We start from the raw sequence: 19,859 nt of genomic DNA on the forward strand, positions 1-19,859 counted from the left end.
AAAATGATACAGAAGAAGTGTTGGTACAGTAAATCCCAATGCAGTGAAAAGGATAACCTCAACCATATTGATTGTAATCAAAATGTGTATAGAAGAAGCGTGGATATGATTGAGACTTCAGTATCGATCTGCTAGTTGAAGAGAGAACAGGATAAAATGAGCAATGTACAGGAGCAGTTGGCAAATAAGTTGCATAAACCTGTCTATAGATATTTTTTGAAAGAAGAATATTTGTTATATCATTAGAGATAATAGAGAACTAGTGTTGGTCAATTCTTTATTTTAGAAAAGATAAAAATGGAAAAATATAATCATGCAACAAGTATTTACCAAAGTAATAAGCAATTTCTGACAATTATCCAGTTCAATCAATTGACCAATTGAAATTTGACAACTTACAAAACAGAATTCTGAGTGATTGCAGTACTGATCAAAAAATCAAATCAAATCAAATCAAATTATTTTCCATTTTCAAGACAAAAATACAATTGAATAATAACATACTATTATGCAATATTGTATACAAAATAATACACTTAATACAATACAGGAAAAAAAACCTGCTAAGGCATAAGCCTGAGCGCAGGTAAGTTGCAAATAAACTTATCTAGTGCATCTTAATAATAGGAATATTTTATTATTTGTAATTATGATAAAGCTCAATGAAGATAATGGAAAAGAATGCTCAAAAAAGAGAAATAATGAGATGGAATGACCAAAAACAGAGAAAAAACAAAAAGGAATGAAATGAAAAAAAACGACGACAATGCATTGATGAAAAAATTATTATTGATTGACAATGGAGAATATGATAATATAATAATTTACTGAGGTTAAAAGTCAACATTATTCAGTAGCCTGCAATGGATTAACAGAATTACAGTAGCAATAATGAAAACTGTGTAATTGACTAGTATTATTTTGAAAACTTTTATGCTTGAATCATTTTGAAAAGTAGGCCTACTGGAGTACAGTTGTGGATGAAATGCAAATGGAACACGATTGAAAAATACATGTTGGATGGGTGTTGAATGAGGGTGCAGAAATTGTTGGGGTGAAAGAAAAAGGTTTCGGAAATAATTCAAAATTTGTTGACAATTGGAAATGGGGAAAAAAATCTTTCCATTGGTTGATTCTTCACGCCCTACCATCTCCCTCGATTCATACTGTTCGGAAAATGCTTATCATTAAAGAAGATTCTCCTAACGGGAATCTTACTCGACCCCTCGGAAAGTCGAGGTAGGAGAAAAATCAGAAAAAGAATTAGATTTTACACTGATGGAATCTTCCCCTCTTATTTTATTCTTTTTAATCGTACGGCCCTCTGGGGTGACAAGGGTGTAATCAAAATTTCCCACTGTCAGAGCTGTTTGCCATTCAGACAATCTGCAATCAATTTCTTGGCTCCAACTGGATGGAAATCGTAGAGATTATTGTCAATGGAAAAACCTGACAAATAGATAAATCAAAACAAATACATTCAAACGAAAGAAATGATAGTAAAAAATTATGACATGCGAGGGCTGTTATGACAATCTTAAGTCTTTCCATTCTAAATTTGGTTTGTTTAGAAGGTAACATCCCATTATGAAACTATAGTTGACTAAACAATAGTTAAAGATTCTCTGGAAACGAAAACGTTTCATCTAATAGTTAATTATGTGATGGAATATTTTCAAAATTCGTTTCGTTCAGGTTTAGACGGTGCCGCACATCAAGTTTTGGGCTCCTAAAACAATAGTTGGGGATTTCTGGAAGCGAAAACCTGTCATTGATAATTTTGTAATATCATGTTACCAACAACATCAACAATTCAAAAACTGGATGTTTGTATTTGTTTGATGGTGCCTATGTACAAAATACAGCCAAACTCAATTCCAAATAATAATTTGGAGCTGACTTGGTCTTCGGATTCTTGTCGGATGAATATTTGTGAGTGGAGCTTCGTCGTCGTACATCAGTAAATACAGTGGCAAACAAAACGTTCACCCAGTTATTCAGCTACACAAATAACACAAACAACTGTTGAATAGTAACTGTGGAACCGAGCAGTCTGTTGTTTCAGAGAACATAGTTCCAGCTCCAGCCCACACCTCTACAGAGCCACTCACTTTTTGAATAGCCCGCAATGTTATTGTTTAATTATATGTCCACCACTGCCAGCTTGACAATAAACACCAGGCTCTGCATTATTTATTGCAATAATTAATAGGAACGAATATTCCCCCAGAGAGATGCAAGCGGTAGTAGTTGTATACCGACTGCGCAAGTGATTATTTAATCAACTAAAAGCAGTTATACGAGAGAGGGTAAACTAATTTATTCCACAAAATTCTCACTATACAACTCAATGTCTTTCCAGCACTCATATTTGACTGATAAAAAGTTTTTTTCATGGAAAATTCTCGTTTGCCTTGTGACAAATATTCGCTGATTATTAATGATTTTGTTAGTGGAAATGAACGAATAAACTTTATTCTTTATTCAATCTCACTAAACACTTGATATTAAAATAATTAGAAGAGGAGAAAATAAGATTTAACTTGTGCTATTTCTCACCCAAATTCAAGCTCTCATGAGTTATATAATGAGTAAAAGATAATATGAGCCCAATACTCCAATATTTATTCTATAATAATTGAAATAATTTGTAAAATATAGAGAATGAATAAGTTAAGCAATGAATTTAAAAAAATGAAATTTACAATAGGCCTAATATAGAACTGGCTACGATTAAATTAATTTGAATCTTCATAGCAACACAGTCTAATCAATAAACGAGTTTAGCATAGAGTTGCCATTCGCTTCGCTCCTTATATAATTATGTTGTTTTTATTCGGTAGCTGGATTGAAATACTTCATAGCGATAGATAAGAGACAAGGGATGATGTTTATAGATAGATCTAGTAATAATTAATACCTATTATAAAAGGCATAAAATGGAATTTTGGCTTCATTTGTAACTTATCACTATGTCCAGTGAGATTTTCAAATCAAGTCATGATAAATGTCCGTGTTGTGGCTCATAATCATAGCACAATATAGGTACGAGTAAAAATAGAAGCATAGCTTAGGCCATAGGGAGGAGTATATAACAGATAAACACACGCAGTCACTCATCTGGAACATACTGAGAATCTATATAGGTATAACATGGTATGGTCCAATCCTTTGGTTGGGTATGAAAACTTCCAGTTTGGAAGTGTAGAATGTTTTTGAGTCTGTTAGTGCCCAAACCTTGATGCCAAACTTTCCTGGTTTTTTTGGTATGTAGACACAAAAGGTACATTTCCCTCGAAAGTTTGGTAGCATTTCATCGATGGTCACATAGGAACTGTGACTGTAGTTTTCTCCACAATGCCTAGCAAAGTCTTCAAAGAACTCCCCAAAACCTGTCCTCTTCTTTTCTCTGCTGCCTATCTGCACTGGTAACATCATCAAATCTCAAATTCTGCATTGAAGATCTGAACGATTCACTCCCATAGTCAGTCTAAAAATCTCCACTCCAAGGCCGTTTTGTTTCCACAAGTCGAGTGCATTTTGCTTAGAAGAAATACATACCCCTGCTAAATGAAGCAATCCAATGAGAGCTTTCATCTCACAGACATCAGTTTCTCTAGCATCCCGTACACGAACATAATTCCCTTGCATTTGCCTTATTTTTATATCAGTATAGTGAACAAGTTTTTCAATGACAGTGTCTGGAAAAAATAAACTCCAGCATTCAGTTTCACTCTTTGCTTGATTGGCTTGTCCTATTGGTCCAGGGAGCTGCGTGATGAGGTTCTTTGTTTTTTGGCTTTCCAGCTGTAGATTGAGGAGTATTTGACCAAATGGTTGGATTTGGCTTATTCCTTCCTTTGAAGGTGGGGTTGGTTAGTGCCTTGGGCTGTTTCTTGGGCTGTTTGGGTTGACTCTTTTTTTTCCTCTTCCTGCTGTGTTGTTCAACAACATCTGTTTGATTCATTGAGAGATCCATAGGCTCTGGACTAGCATGGTGGCTGGGGCCAGGAATATTGGGTGGAAGTTCTTCATTTGCATTGATTTCTGGTGGATCAACTTCTACAGGTGAGTTATCCTCAAATATTTCTTCAGAAACACAAATTTCAGCAGCATTTATAATCAATTGTTCATCTTCTATGTCACTGAAATCTGACAATGGATCACCAAGTTCGCTTGAAGGTATATCAAACATCACTCTAATTCTCTCTTCTTCCACTTCATAAGGATCCATTGTAACACTGTCATGAAACGCACAATGTAAGGTAACTGCATAATCATATTATTTTCCATGAGCTATCACAACCATCAACATTTTCCTCTATTCTTAGAGTCGTTTTATACAAAGCAACAGTGTGCTGCCAATGAGCAATTTTCCCATGAAAGCACAGTGATTTATAACTTGAAAATCAATTGATGACCATGCTTTCTCTGAGAATTTTAAATTGACACAAAACATCAGTGGCTGTTAAATCTGGCATTTGCAGTCACCACTTGTTTTGGTCGCCGCCTCCTGGAGTGCTGGTGCTTGTGTGTCACCACTTGTTTTGGTTGCTGCCGCTTGGAGCGCTGGTGCTTGTATTCACAGTTGCCCTGTCGATTTTGATAGTTTTAATTTTTATTTGTCAAGTTTGTCATTTTCATTCGATTTATCAATTAGATTAATTATACTTAGTTTAGCATTAGTCCTATTTAAGCCTATTATGGCATTATTCATTTATATTTGCAATTTTCCTGCTGGTGGGTTCATTGTTTCACAGTTGGTACACTGCCTTATAGGCTGAGTTCCTACCTGCTCCTCTCGATGGAATGGTTGAAGAAAGTGTATTTCCAAGTTTCAAATTTATCCTTTTCAATCTAAAAGTGACAAATTCGCATTAAAAATGTGTCTCATCAATTCATAAATATCTATTCTCGATGTGGTATTCTAGTTTTCAACGTTCATCATTATTTGTGTCAAAAAACTTGTAAGTAGCTGAACGACATTACTCGCACACAATGTGCTTTGTCCCTCAACTTTGAATTTCGACATTTATCAAATTTGTGCTTCTAATTCTGAAGAACTGTTGATCCAACAACGATAATATCCAGAATGAGCTATTTTTACTAGAAGAAGGCTCAGAAGAACTTTTTTTTCTGTATTCAATTCTAGCTGTGTCCTAATGATACATGTTAGGTTATTTGTTTCATCATGAACTTTGTTTGCAATCTCTCACTTGCAAGAACATTTTTGTCAGCAACTGACAATTTTCAATCATCAAGAAAATATATAGTTCCACTACACTTAATGCATTAAAAACATTACTTATGCATCAGACATTTCTGCATTGAACTAGTTACTAAGCAAGGTTACAATTTATCCTGCATCTAGGATTTGAAGAAGCTTGTCCATGACAATTCTTCCTGGAATTACATCAACCCTCGTAATTTCCTCTCATCATTTGAAATCTACACCATTGTGATTTCTTTTCTCAGTGACTATTGCGCACTATTTTGGCCACCAGTTGCCACCTCATTGTAACCTAGAACTGTTCATGTTTGAAATTGCTTTATTGGGTCGCGGCTATCAATCTACTTGTATGCTGCTAAGTTACATTGCGCCTGCCATGTGTACACCTTCATTGAACTATCATCATCACCATTGTGGTTTATCAGAATTTGTATGTGCTTCGATCATATCACCACAACAATTTACATTTGTGATCTACTCACTTACCTGGAGTTACTAATTTTCTCTAACAACAACTTGTCCATGCACAAGCCTACGCATTATCGCGCAACACCTGCCGTGATGACATCTGTAATCATCATCCTACTGACTCGGATTCAATTCTATCTCCATTTGTAAGAAACCTACTGAGTTGTAGCGCTTAGTACAGCGCCCTTGTTACCATCATCACCTGCTGCTGGTCACACTTGGAGTGGATTCAACTTCTGCACGGCTCCCTGCCGTCTCACTGCCGGTCTGTCTGAGGATTCAGAGCAGTTTGCCGCCGACGCCGCCCTGGTACTTGGTTCCACAGCTCCCTGCCGTCCTGTTGCCGGTTCTGTCCGGGTATCTGGTCCAATTCAACGCCGACGTCTACCTGGTGTCCAGCCCATGGGCATCGCAGACCTTCCAGAAATCTTACTGGTTTTCTTTAAGCCAGCTGGTGAAGACATCTAACCTCTTAGTTAAGTATTTTGTTCTGTGCTTCTGTGCAATTAACGATTCATTGTTCAACCATTTTCATTTACATTTGTTTTTAGAAACATTTATAAATTACATTTTTTTTTATATTTTACTTTTTGAGGTCGTATATTTAAAGTTAGACTTTTCCGCGGTCCCAATTATTCATTGCGGTCCTTTTTTAATTTCTCTTGTCTTGCGGAAGACTTTCAATATTTGTTTGTTTATACAACAGCTGGAATTTCATTAATTACACGATTTTTTTTGACTAGGAGTTTTACAATAAATTCAAAACAATTGTATTTTGAAGATTCTGAATTCTCTTTTTATTTGTCAACATAATTGTCCAACTGTGTGGACCCACCATTGTATGTACATGCTTTATTATTCTAAGGTAATAAAACAAACCAAATTACACTTTTTAGAAGGTCTGTTACATACTCATGATCATTATAATATTCTTTATGATTCTAATCCTTGTATTTCATTTAGCCTACCTGTTCCAAAATGGTACTATAAATTCATATATTCAATTTCAACTACAGCTGATCAATAACTCTCTCAATTATAATTCCCTTTTTGCTCATCAGAGTCTTTTATGAGGACAGTCTGGGTGGTCTCATTGAGAGTTGCAATTCAGATCTTGACGACTCTTAATGTCACAATCATTGCAGTCTGCTTAGAAGATTGGAGGTTACGCTTCAATTTCGCCCAAATTACTCAGTGGCTCTGTATAATACAACTTGTAGAAGTAAATTAATAATAATACGAGTAGAATACAATTATGCATTTACCTTTCAAAACAAAACACTAGAACATGCCCGTTAGCAGGCTGCTCACAGTTGCACAAACCAAACGGTACGAGATTACACGCCTGTTAGCAAACAGCTCACAGCCTCTATAAAACGTGCATCTATGCATAAACAACTCGGATGCTCTTGTTTTGGTTGTGGACGAATAGACTGCTCCCATTTGAGGCTCCCTTTTCCTCTCGTTTCGGTTGTGGACGAATAGACCGCTCTCATTCGAGGCTTCCTTTTCCTCTTGTCTCGGTTGTGGACAAATAGACCGCTCCCATTCGAGGCTCCCTTTCCCTCTCGTTTCAGTTGTGGACGAATAGACCGCTCTCATTCGTGGATTCCTTTTTACATCAGTGCAAATACACCGTTACCAACATAGACCTAAATTGGTCCATTTATAATTACTTCTTGTTATTCAGTTCAAGTCAGTGGTATTTATTGGTTAGAGTTGAGTCCCATACTCGAATAGCATATTGTGATTATCTTAGTCTGCTGGTTGTGGTTGATAAGCCGCTCCCAATTCCTGCTTCACTGATTCCCCAGAATAAGATTCCATTTCACAAAATAGCCACATTTCTGTGGCCGGAGTTTGACAATGATGAGCACTTTGACCAAGAACTAGTTTTGTTCCTTTGGTCCCCGAATAAGAGCTGAGTCAACTCCATACACAGATACACAGACACATATTACTCACCAGATCAATTAGTTCTATAGACCCCTGGAGTGTATCCCAACACCCTGAACTATCTGGCACGTGGTTAAAACAGGTTGTCCTGATACAAGCTGTGCTAACCAATCAACCACAAATAATCGAATTACACAAGGGAAATTCCACCCTCACAATGTCCAAAATAGTACATTGTCGCTATCAGTGTTGAATACACATCATTGTAAATCATTATTTTACAGTTTTAAGTGATTGATGAGTGTTATTTTGCTATTTAATCCGGTTTTCAAACAATCTCAATTCAAACTTGGACTTGAATTCAAATTAAATAATAATATAACCTACTGAGCCTAGGTTTTTGGAGTTCTGAGGTTTTACTCACGGTATAATATTATGCTCATAATATAATGCTTATGGTCATTTCCATCATAAATGATACTTCAATTTAGGGCGTTCAGAGCTATTCTATCGGAAAATAAAGGCTGCAGAAGCGATTTATATAATTTCCAAATCTGTACCTTCAAGGAGCCATGATGATCGTGGAAAATGTACATTCTGCCCTCAACTAGATGTCATTTCAAAGCTTTGGAAATATCCTAGAACACTGTCTCACTATAGTGGTTAATGTCAACTGCAGATACATTCACAGGGTGAAAAGTGAAATTTTGTTCCAGAAAAATTTTTGTTTCAAGATTTTGAAGTTATATTAATCATGTAAACAGAACTTGAAATGAGATGAATTTTCTGAATTTCATATTTTTATAATATCATAATAGGCTGAACATTTTTGTGATGAAATATCTCACTATAACTGAAAAGCAATTGATATAAGAATACTCTCCCAATTATGACTGCCATCTTGAATTTTTCCATGATGCCGAATATTTTTATTGTTCCCATCATAAATATTTTCATTCAAATTGTAACGAAGAGATTGAGACCATAATTGCAAGTCTTCATATCATGAAGTAGGTAGTCATGACAAAATCAATTGTATAGTTGTAGTTTTTCCTCATGCTGGTGCTGAATCACCAGAAAAAAACAATCTAAATCTTATAGAATCTAACATTTTTCTTGTATCTCTCACGAAAAACGGTATAATAAGAAAAAAAGTTGAGAAAATGGAGAGAAAATGTTTGTATAGAGTTTTGGAAGTTTATAACTAATAAAATTCACATTTAAGAGGAAAACTCCGTACGAGAAGAATTTTGTAGAAGGTTTTCGATGCTCTTTGCTCTTTCCTTCACTAATCACTGCCACTACCTAACAGCATTCTCCCTACTTTTGTATTAGTATCCAGCATGCAGCATGCTTACTCCTCTTCACACACTTCTCTGCCAATGCTACAAACTGTGCAAGGTGAAATCGATTTCCTCTCTCCATATTAAAAGTATAATATTATATCTCTCGGACCATAGTCCTGAGGAAGAGATTGAAACATCTTTCACGACTGTTACCCGAAAATGATCACAGAGTGACTTTTTGTCCATTTGCGCCCTTGACGATATCGAGAACCTTCTACAATGAAACGATTTGATTTTTGATTCAATGGATGACTGCTTAAATTTATGAATGGATTAATTGAAAAATTGAGAATTTCATTTGAAATTACCTTACATGTCCATGAACCGTCTCTCTTTCTTCACTTCTAAGTAGCGTCACGTGAACTGATAATACAGTTTCATAATGAGTTGTTTGTTCAATACTTTTGTGCGTTGTTGTTGCACATACTCCATTAACATGTCTGCAAAGTAATATCAAATTCAAATACAAATTTACTCATTGCAGGTAAAGCCAAACAATGGAATATACATCACATTTTTTTTAATATTTGACACTATAGTTAGGTCCACGTTATAATGACAGTAGTGATTGAATCGAGCCTGGAAGTCTCTTCTGTTTTTTAGCTCAGAGAAACTAGGTGGAATGAAAAATGCTGTGAGCGAAGCGAGCCTGCTGATATTTTTTTGAATGATCCAGCCAGGGGTCCAGATGGGTGAGCGAAGCAAGGCTATAGTGAGGTCCACGTTATAATGGCCGTGTTTGATTGTCATTGGTATTGCTATCCTTGTCTATCATTCAACAGAGTGGATAGCTCTCTTTCTCGCTTTGCTCTGTTGCCTTTCAACAGTGTAGAATTAATTATCAACTAACAAAATATTTCATCTTAATTATGGAGATACATTATGAAAAATAGAATTTCTTGCTCAATTATAATGTGATTGATCATTTTAAACGTTATAATGACAGTGGAGGAAGATGGGAGAAAAACGTTGCCGATCCTCTGTCCTGTTAATGCCATCTATAGACGGTAGCTGATACAGGTTTATTGATGTAATTATTGTTCATTTTCGTTTAAAATGATCAATCACATTATAATTGAGCAAGAAATTCTATTTTTCATAATGTATCTCCATAATTAAGATGAAATATTTTGTTAGTTGATAATTAATTCTACACTGTTGAAAGGCAACAGAGCAAAGCGAGAAAGAGAGCTATCCACTCTGTTGAATGATAGACAAGGATAGCAATACCAATGACAATCAAACACTGCCATTATAACGTGGACCTCACTATAGCCTTGCTTCGCTCACCCATCTGGACCCCTGGCTGGATCATTCAAAAAAATATCAGCAGGCTCGCTTCGCTCACAGCATTTTTCATTCCACCTAGTTTCTCTGAGCTAAAAAATCAAAAGGGACTTCCAGGCTCGATTCAATCACTACTTTTATTTGAATTATGTTTCGCAGAGTTATAAGAATATTGTTCAAGTTATGAAATATTGATTATATTGGAAAGATTAATCACAAAATTGAAATATTTCGGAAAAATTGAGTGAATACAGTACAGAGTCGTTAATTCGAACGACAATTATTATAACATGTATCGACAATACTCCGCACTTGTCAATAGCTATAGCCTAGTGGAAATTTTAGTGTCAGTGAAAGGGATACGTCGGCATAGTTTCCAAGTTTCCCCTTTAGGGGAAATTCTCCCTAAAATCCCTATAGTGATAGCTGTGACTCAAGTCATACATGTATTTCAAGAGTATGATTGAAAAATTGATCAACTAAAATCTGGAAGAATTTCAAATAGGCCTATAACCATTGTGCCGAGCACTATTTTTAATTCAGGCCTTCTCCCAAGTTATAATAGTAAATTTAATATGCAATAGACTAGAGCCATTATTGTGAGTTAGCGAGATAAATTATTTTCTCTCTCTATTATGAACGACCATGACCTCGAGTTTCCCATGATAGATATTTAAAAATTGTGGCTCCGAGTTGTCAGGGAATGTAGATTATGGAATTATCTCTAAAACTTAGCCTTCCTGTTGCTACATAGAGTGCGATAAGTTGGAAAACAGCAAGCAATAAAATTATAACAAACTACTGATTTTGCAGTTACTATTGTTTTTGGTCCTAAGGCTCTAGAAGCCACACGACGATTGGTCAAATTGATTCCCTTCGCCCAATAGGAGACCTGTTTCTAAATACAGTAATGGGGTGATTCCCCAGCTGAGAGACCAGATTATGTTTCGGAGGACACTTTGCTAGGAGCACTACGAGAGTAAAGATGTAGTCACTATGTTTCCCCCTTTTTGGGCAGGTTCACAAGTTTATATCATTAGTTAATGTAGGAGCTAGTTTTATTTTCATTGAAGTTTAAATTTTCTAGTGGTGCCATGTCCAGAAAAGTTTAATTGTGTTTCTTCATCATGTACGAATAATTGTTTCTTCAAATAACCGCTAAGCGGTTCATGTGTGTCCCCAAACCAACTTCATGTACTACCACCACTTTGGTTCCGCAATTTTATGTAACACCGATTCAAGACACCCGTTCAGACGACAGGTCTAGGGACGTAAGAGGACGTCACTGTCAAGCCAAATTCAACCGGTAAAAGTTCACCGCCAAAAACAAGGTACTGTAACCCCGACGATAAAGCAATGTACAGACCAACGAAAGTGCAGTGTAGTGAAACAAAGGTTCATTCAAGAATGTCAATCAAAAGTGGGGATTCAAAATTATTATGAAATGGGTTATATGGGTTACTATCGACGAAATTTGGGTTCAATGGGCTTTTCTTTCTTGAGTAATTTCATGTTGAAATTAATTTGTTATTTCATGACTGATATTGTTTGGTTTTGTGACGTATTGCTATCTAAACGAAGGATAGTAATGCGCCCCCAAATCGGATGAAGAATGTCAACAAAGTAACATGAAATTGTTGTTTCTGTTGTTCACTTTTAGTTGCCAATGTTTATTGAAGCTGTTTGTATTTTTCAATTATTTCAAATTGTAGTGTTATTCTATAGTATAAACCTATTAAATCAGGCATGGCAAGATTAATTGAAGTTTTCTTGACTCTAGCCCGTTCACCTGCATGAATTAGGTATAGACTCAGGTATTTTCTAGATGTGTCTGCCTATTTCTAAATTCTAAATTTTATTCAAAATTATCTTCTTCATCATCTTTCAAAAAGGTCAGGCACACCATACTCGGTTAATTCACAATATATCTGCAAAATTTCAAGTTAATCAGGTCAGTAGTTCTGCGTCATTTGTGTTTTTCCCATCTCATACGAAGCCAATTCCTTCCTTCATTATTATATTATAGATGAGTTCTTCAACTTAGTTCTAACCCAATAAAGTGACAAACTCAAATCTTGTTCAGAAACAATCCTAAACTTACGTACTACCAACCTATTTTTTTTTTACTCAACCTGTTTTTTCTGCTCTATCCAATAGATCGATGAACAAACCTGTCAAAATTAGACTTATTGATTCAGTTGCCAATCTTAACCGTAGCAACTGTTTCGGTGAGGTACTCTCTCTACATCATAGTCTATTAACATACTGTTTGTAAAGACGTAGACCTTTGCCTCACTTGTTGGGTGACATTGTGTAAAGTGGTAAATTGCAAATCCTTTGTAGATGATATGATGTTCTTGATATTTATAAGAGCGGTTGCTAAATTCCCTCTTTTGCGAATAAATTCACAAAAAATAAAGGCCGTCCGGCTCGCAAAATTGCTGGGTTCAAACCTCAGATCTAGCTCAGTGGTAAATACATGAATTTTCCAGATGCAATTAATCACCATAAGGTTCAATGACCGGTGATTATTAATTCTTACCGCTGCTTCTATGAAGTTCTTGAAGAATACCAGTGAGGAAATCAAAAGAATAGTTGATGACTGATTATCAGTAACCATGTACACAATAAAGAATAATAAAGACCAACTATAATTTTTCTAGTTGATCCTTAAAACGCTTGTCATGAATACAGGTGTTCACCAATTTATCCTTCAAAAATTCCTTAGAACTTACAACGCCAGTTCTTGAAGCTCTCTGGATCGTTATATGATATAACTGGAACCTTATAATATAATTGTCAATATGTTGTTTCTGGCAGACTAATATGATCATCATCGAAGGATGATAAATATGGAGTGCTCTTAATAAGACCAATATCAATTGATTCAATAATTTTATATGCTGCTGAATATTTTTTTTTTTGGTACCAAGACAGCTCAAACTGTATATCACGAGATGAGTTAGGATAAAATAAATTTCTATGATTGGTATGCTGACATAAAATACAAAATATATTCCCATAAAACAATGTATATAAAATTTTCTTATATCTATCATTTTTCTTAAATAAATTCTTTTCTAAAATCTGAATAATTATCACAAGGTTTAATAGCATTCACAATATTGAGTTTTAAAATTTACAAATTTGTATTTAATTATATGGATTTAATTATATTGGATTTGTATTTTATATATATGGACTTCAAGTCAATTCAGAATTCTACAAATAAAAACCTGTTCGGTCTGCAGATTTAATATGATATACTTTGATCAATTTGCAAATAATATTTATTAATAAATTAATATTCTACATGAGATCTCAGGGTTTTATATGAGTTCGGGCCGTGCATGGAAGTAAGCTTCCTACATATATCAAGTAAATTCATAAAATATTCTTATAACTATGTGATAGTACTCAACACGTTGTGATTTTTCCTTTAATTCAAGTTAATTTGTATAGCACTTTTGATTAATTCCCCAACTATGCGTAGAAAGGCCTTAAACGAGCTCGTTTGATTTATCACTCACATTAATGATGTTCTTGACGGTCTCGTGGATTGAATTAATTATTTCCAATAATTAATTAGGCAGGTCCCTTTCATCTCTGCTGGGCTAACGCGTGGTCCAGATTTCTTATAGATTTCTTTCCGAATTAAAGATATATTTATGGGAATTGATTACAAATTACGAACTCTTCAACAACACTGAGTTCACAGATAATTCAACATTAATTACAAATATTTCACATTTAAAAAAGGGTTGGCTTGATAATTTTAAAATTTTAAAGAAAGAAAGAACCCTAAACTCTATGTGCATCCTCTCAGGTCAAGATCACAAGCCAGAAGAAGGTGGTTTTCAGAAAAATTTTATCTCTTCCTTGAACAATTTGTAAGCCTCTTTCTGATTGGCCTTCAATTTAGTTAACTCAATACAATTGGTTGCTTCAGGATCAGGGCTTCTTCTACTTTATAATAGAAAAAATTAAATAAAAAGTTTTTATTTAAATATATGGAGTGATTATCTTAAACTATATTCATAAATAAATCGCGATATACGATGTTAATAGATAATATACATTCAGTTTTTTATATGAGTTTTGTGTACTCTTGATTTTCGTGCTTTTTTAGATTATAATAAATATTTATACAGCAATAATAGTTGTCCGTATTTCTATACATAAACCTCCTTAGTATTTATATTACACCTTCTGTGAGTAAATTTTTATAATTCAACCTAGACTGGTTGATCGAACAATCAGCTGATTCGCTAGGTATTGATTCAAATAACTATCGATTTATTCTATATCGATTGATTCATTTAAAAGTGTAAACAAATAATTCTAACCTCAATGTACATGCAAACTTTTATTTTTTTATAATCCGCCAATAATAAATAAGCCGCTTTATAATTTTTAATTCTGCCAATGGATTCTCAGTTGTTGAATCACAGTTATGCATGTTTTTCCTTATCATTTTAGATAATACGATCACTCTTTATCGCTAACAATATTTGATTTAATTTTATTGATCCTTTGACTAGGTTTAACTTTCTTTTCCATTTTATAATTCTATTAAAATTCACTGGTTTACTCCAAGTATTCTGTGGTGCTAAAATACCACGTGACATGTGCTAAGGGCATTACAATAATATTATTATTAAAAGATTGGAGGGAGAAGAATACGCATGCTGAAAGACGAGCTTAAAACACTCTAAAACCACCACCCTTGAAGCTCAAATATCGCCAATAGGTTTGTTAGTGAGTACCTAGGACTATAAGGAAGCTATATTGTAATTTTTGTTGCAATTCATCCAGTAGTTTTCTTCATAAATCGTGACCATGAGTGAGTGAGATAAGAATTTCATAACTATAGATATTCGATTTCTGTTGAAATGTATTCATTCATCCATATATTCAATCAAAACACAATTGATAAAACTGGTTCTGATGAAATAATCAGTGGTGACCAACCACCCAAGATTATTATTACTATTAGCGTATGGCTTTGAATGGTGGGGAGACCCAAGGGTAGTTCCACCTCGCTGTATATAGTCCAAAGTTCCCTAATGGGAAACCGGACACTAAGGTTATAGTCAGCACAATACTTTAAATTTACCACCCAAGATATAAATGACGTAACACAAAATTTAGAAAAATTCATCTACTAGACCCTCTCACACATAAATTTTTATCCTCTTGAAAAAGAATCGTTGGTCATTATTTTATTGTTCTAAACCCTGCTGAACTCTCTCTGGGAACTCGCAAATATTTTAAGGACGCTGTGGTAATGATTAATGACTTCTCAATATATTTCAATCAGTGGAAAATAGTTGTATAGCTGTTCATGTTCTAATAATAATTCCTATAAGTGAGATTATTTAATATACTATAGTGAGGTTCACGTTATAATGGCAGTGTTTGATTAGCAATGGTATTGCTATCCTTGTCCATCAACAGAGCGGATAGCGCTATCTCTTTCTATCTTTGCTCTGTTGCCACGTCATCCATTGAAGATGTAGAATTGATAGTTAGTTAACAAAATATTTCATGTCAATCATTGAAGTTCATTATGAAATTAGTGAAAATTTAATTTCTTGCTTAATAAAATATAACTGATTATTTTAAACGAGAGTGAACAGTTAATATTGCATTTGTCATACATGACATCAAAACCTATTCAATTTTTGAAATATTATTTTGCGAATTGGAAATCTGGTCGCGGATTTAATTATTAAATATAATTGATAAAGAATTAAATTATAATTGACGGAGTGATCCGTGGTCTAGTGGATAGAGTGCTTGCGTAGCAGCATAGAGATCCCGGGTTCGAACCCCTCTCATTACCAAAAGTTTTTTAACCAGATCACTCCCGTGTTATCGGATGGGCACGTTAAACTGTCGGTCCCGGCTGAAGTATGACAGTCGTAAGGCCCATTGACGGCTTAAATTATATATTCAGGCGGTGGAACATTCCCGAAAGGGAACTCCCCACCAACAAAAGCCATACGAATTTATTTATTTTATTGATAAAGCGAGAAGATCTCCAATGTACAAAGATGAAACGTGTGTTTTATCACGTTTCTTGAAGGCAATATTATGGTTTTTAGCTTCATGCTATACAAACAAGAGTGAGTTGACTTTTGGTCTGTGAATCAAGGCTGCATGTGTTTTTCACATAGATAGATTTGGAATTTTTCTCTCGAGGCCCGTATACTTGAACGTTTGTGAAGTGAGTTGTTGAGTCAAGGCATTGGTTACCTGAAGGATTCTGTCTTGAGAATTCAATTATAGGCTGTCGCAGTCAGGGCAGTTTAAACCTACATAATTGTATTTTCGGGATTTGAATCTTGTAGGGAAAGCTGGTGTTTCTGATTCATCAACTGACAGAGTTTTTTTTTTATTTTAAATTCGGGAGTGTTTAGCTGGACCTTTGAAAGAGCAGGCCAAGGGACTTTTGTTAAGGTAAAGTAAGATCTATAATTCTAAATAGTAATTTTATTTTTCTATTGTTATTATTATCATAAACTGAACGACCACAGATAAGCAAAACGAGTAGCCCCTGAAATATTCATTTGATTATTATTATTTCGTAATAAATTTCTAATTATAATTCTAAATTTGTAATAAAATAATTTATTGTTTTGTTTTTCAATATCAAAAATCTGTATGATCTTTTTTGAAATTTTCCTCTCTTTTACTTAGGCTATCATGCTTGAAAATAATATCCTCTTGGGTTTTCTCCTTAATACTTCTTGAGGTTCCATGTTCAGCACTAACACTTTTCCTCTTATCACCTATTTTATGCTTTTCCAAATTATCTTCATGAATTATTTCTACCTCAACACGATCACACGAATTAATAAAGACCTCTTTGTCTTTTGAAAATTTCGTGTTACAAATGTTATCCTTACGTTTCAAGGAAATTTTCTCTTTTTCAAAACTAGCTCGAGACATATTCCGATTGGTTGTGGGGCTCTGAGCATCCACAATAACAGAACCTAGAACCCCGTTCACTCGTTTTTTGACTCAATTACTCTCCCATTGAACTTACAACTTTTGAAAGAATGCCCTTTTACTTTGCAAATTTGACAATAACTGTCTTCTTTCTTTTGATTTTTCAAGTTGAATCGACAATTGTCGATGGAATGGTTATTCATTTCAGAAATTCCACACCACATTTTATTTTGTTGTCTTTGACCATTGTTCCCTCTACCTTTGGTCCCATATCTGTCCGCCGTTCCATCAAACCTATTATTATTATTATTATTGAACCGATTATTTCTATCAAACCGCGGGTTTTCGCCAAACCTGGGATTCCTGTCAAATCGTTGAGTGTTGCCATTGTTATTTTGCCCATAAGTAGACCTATTCGAGAAGCTGTGTTGACTATTATTAATCAATTTGTCGATATTTTCACTGATTCGCATAATATGATGATCGGTTACATGATTAGCATGTTGACTGTCTGTTGTTACTCTATCGCCTATCATACACTTGGAAAGCTCAAACCGATCTAGATTATTTGATAATTCCGCTATTGATGTATTTGGAAGCATTACTATCCTATCAGAAATGTGTGGCAATAATCCTTTCATAACATTCTTAATTTTTCGACTTTCTGACATATTAACATCTACTTTTGAACATAAAAACATGACTTGAGTCATATAATCGCGGATAGAGTCATAAGGTTTCATCCTATAATTTTCCAATTCTATCTCATACCTGTCCACATGAATAGGATGAAAATAGTTCTCCAATTCCTGCTTGATGTTATTGTATTCTATTTTAATATTTGAAGCGGCTTTTTCAGCTTTGATCATTCCTAAATATTTGCGCGGACTGCCATCCAAATAAAAAGAGAGGTATATCAACTTATCTTTGTCGTCCCAATAATTAGCCAGAGCTACTTGTTCAAAATATTCGAAAAATTCAATAATATCTTCTCCATCCTTTCCACTGGAAGGTTTTGGAGCTAAATAAGGACGTTTCTTGCTTTCAGACATTTCCTTTAAGATTACTTTATCTGTTTGAATTTCCACTGTGTCACCAGGAATAGAAGTTGTTTGATTTGCTTTACTTTCGTGTTGAATATGTTTAAGTTTAGTCTCAGAATTATCTATTGAAAACTGACGTCGTAATTTGTGTTCCAAGAAAGCAAGATTCGGATATGTAGCCGTTAACTCTTCGGACAATTTTATATGATCAATAATGTGCTGAATTGCCCTTTCCTGCTCTCGCCAATAATCTTCTGGAGTTGTCAAATTTAACTTCAAAATTCTTAAATGGGACCTAACAAAATCTAAATCAGCGTTAACTGGGATAAACAACTGATATCTTTCTGCGAGATCGAGAGCTTGCTGAAGATTCAATTCTTTTATGCGCAAATTCCTAATATCAAAAGACATGAACTGTGAGGATTACCGGAAAAGTCCAAATAATAAAGCTGGATTAAAATAACCCTTGAGCCTCCACCAAATATGTAAGGGTGGGAAAATGAACAAGAAAAAAAGATCGTACAGATTTTTGATATTAAAAAACAAAACAATAAATTATTTTATTACGAATTTAGAATTATAATTAGAAATTTTTTACGAAATAATAATAATCAGATGAATATTTCAGGGGTTAACATATCTCTTCAATAAATTATTTTATTACGAATTTAGAATTATAATTAGAAATTTATTACGAAATAATAATATTCAGATGAATATTTCAGGGGCTAACATATCTCTTCAATAAATTATTTTATTACGAATTTAGAATTATAATTAGAAATTTATTACGAAATAATAATAATCAGATGAATATTTCAGGGGCTTTTTTTCTTGTTCATTTTCCGACCCTTACACATTGATGAACCTGTATCAGCTACCGTCTATAGAAGGCATTAACAGGACAGAGGATTGGCAACGTTGTTCTGCTATCTTTCTCCTACCTGACTATAGTGGCTCATTACATCTCTACATAGCCTAGAGATAAGACAATACTTACAGCTGTAAAATGAAGATGACCACAGCAGAAAAGCCAAACAATGAACTGACAAATTTATGCATCTTGTCACTCCGAATTTCGAACTGTAACTGATGGATTAATCTAGAAGCATCAACGATGATCATCTCTTGTTTGTCACAAAGCGACTGCATAATTAATTAAAAATATTCTATTAATGTCTTCAGCAAAACACAGACTGATCCAATCTACAGCGTGTTTGTACGTTGAAAGATAAAATGCTATGAAAGGAAATTAGCATATAGAAAACTTTGAACTGTTGAAGACTTGGACTCTGATCCAGTAACACGAAAGTCTATTAAATTTAGCCACGATCAACCCTCAACTTTGCAATGATAGGCTTTACTGGAAAAATTATTTCTTGCTTTTTCCCATGTCTGTAAACCTAGCTCCGCAGTGCAGGCTGGATACTTGTCTGACTCTGACTAGGCGCTGAGACAGCAAATAATAGCAGCGTTGGTGGGAATGCGAGCGGCCGCAGTAAGCTCTCCCACCCAGCAATGGTCGGCTTAGTTCCGCCTAGCGGACAGACGAAAGATCAAGCACTGGCCACACCAACGTCTGCTAGAGGTAGCGAGCTCGCTCCCGCGGTGGTAGTTCAGGCCACATCAAAAAAC

The 19,859-nt window shown here is 34.7% G+C and overlaps 1 protein-coding gene across 2 annotated transcripts in view; it reads right to left on the reverse strand.

Moving 5' to 3' along the window:
- Positions 1-19,356, reverse strand: part of LOC120353667 — a 78,971-nt gene extending 59,615 nt beyond the window's left edge. For both annotated transcript variants that reach the window (XM_039438304.1, XM_039438305.1), the window contains exons 1-2: positions 19,225-19,356; positions 9,249-9,380 (exon numbers count right to left, since the gene is read on the reverse strand). In XM_039438304.1, coding sequence (XP_039294238.1) covers positions 9,249-9,380; positions 19,225-19,349 — 257 coding nt within the window. In that variant the 5' untranslated portion in view covers positions 19,350-19,356. The remainder of the gene's footprint in view (positions 1-9,248; positions 9,381-19,224) is intronic.
- Between the last annotated feature and the right edge of the window lie 503 nt (positions 19,357-19,859).

The sequence above is a fragment of the Nilaparvata lugens genome, chromosome 11 (genome assembly GCF_014356525.2).
Source record: "Nilaparvata lugens isolate BPH chromosome 11, ASM1435652v1, whole genome shotgun sequence".
Lineage (NCBI taxonomy): Eukaryota > Metazoa > Arthropoda > Insecta > Hemiptera > Delphacidae > Nilaparvata > Nilaparvata lugens.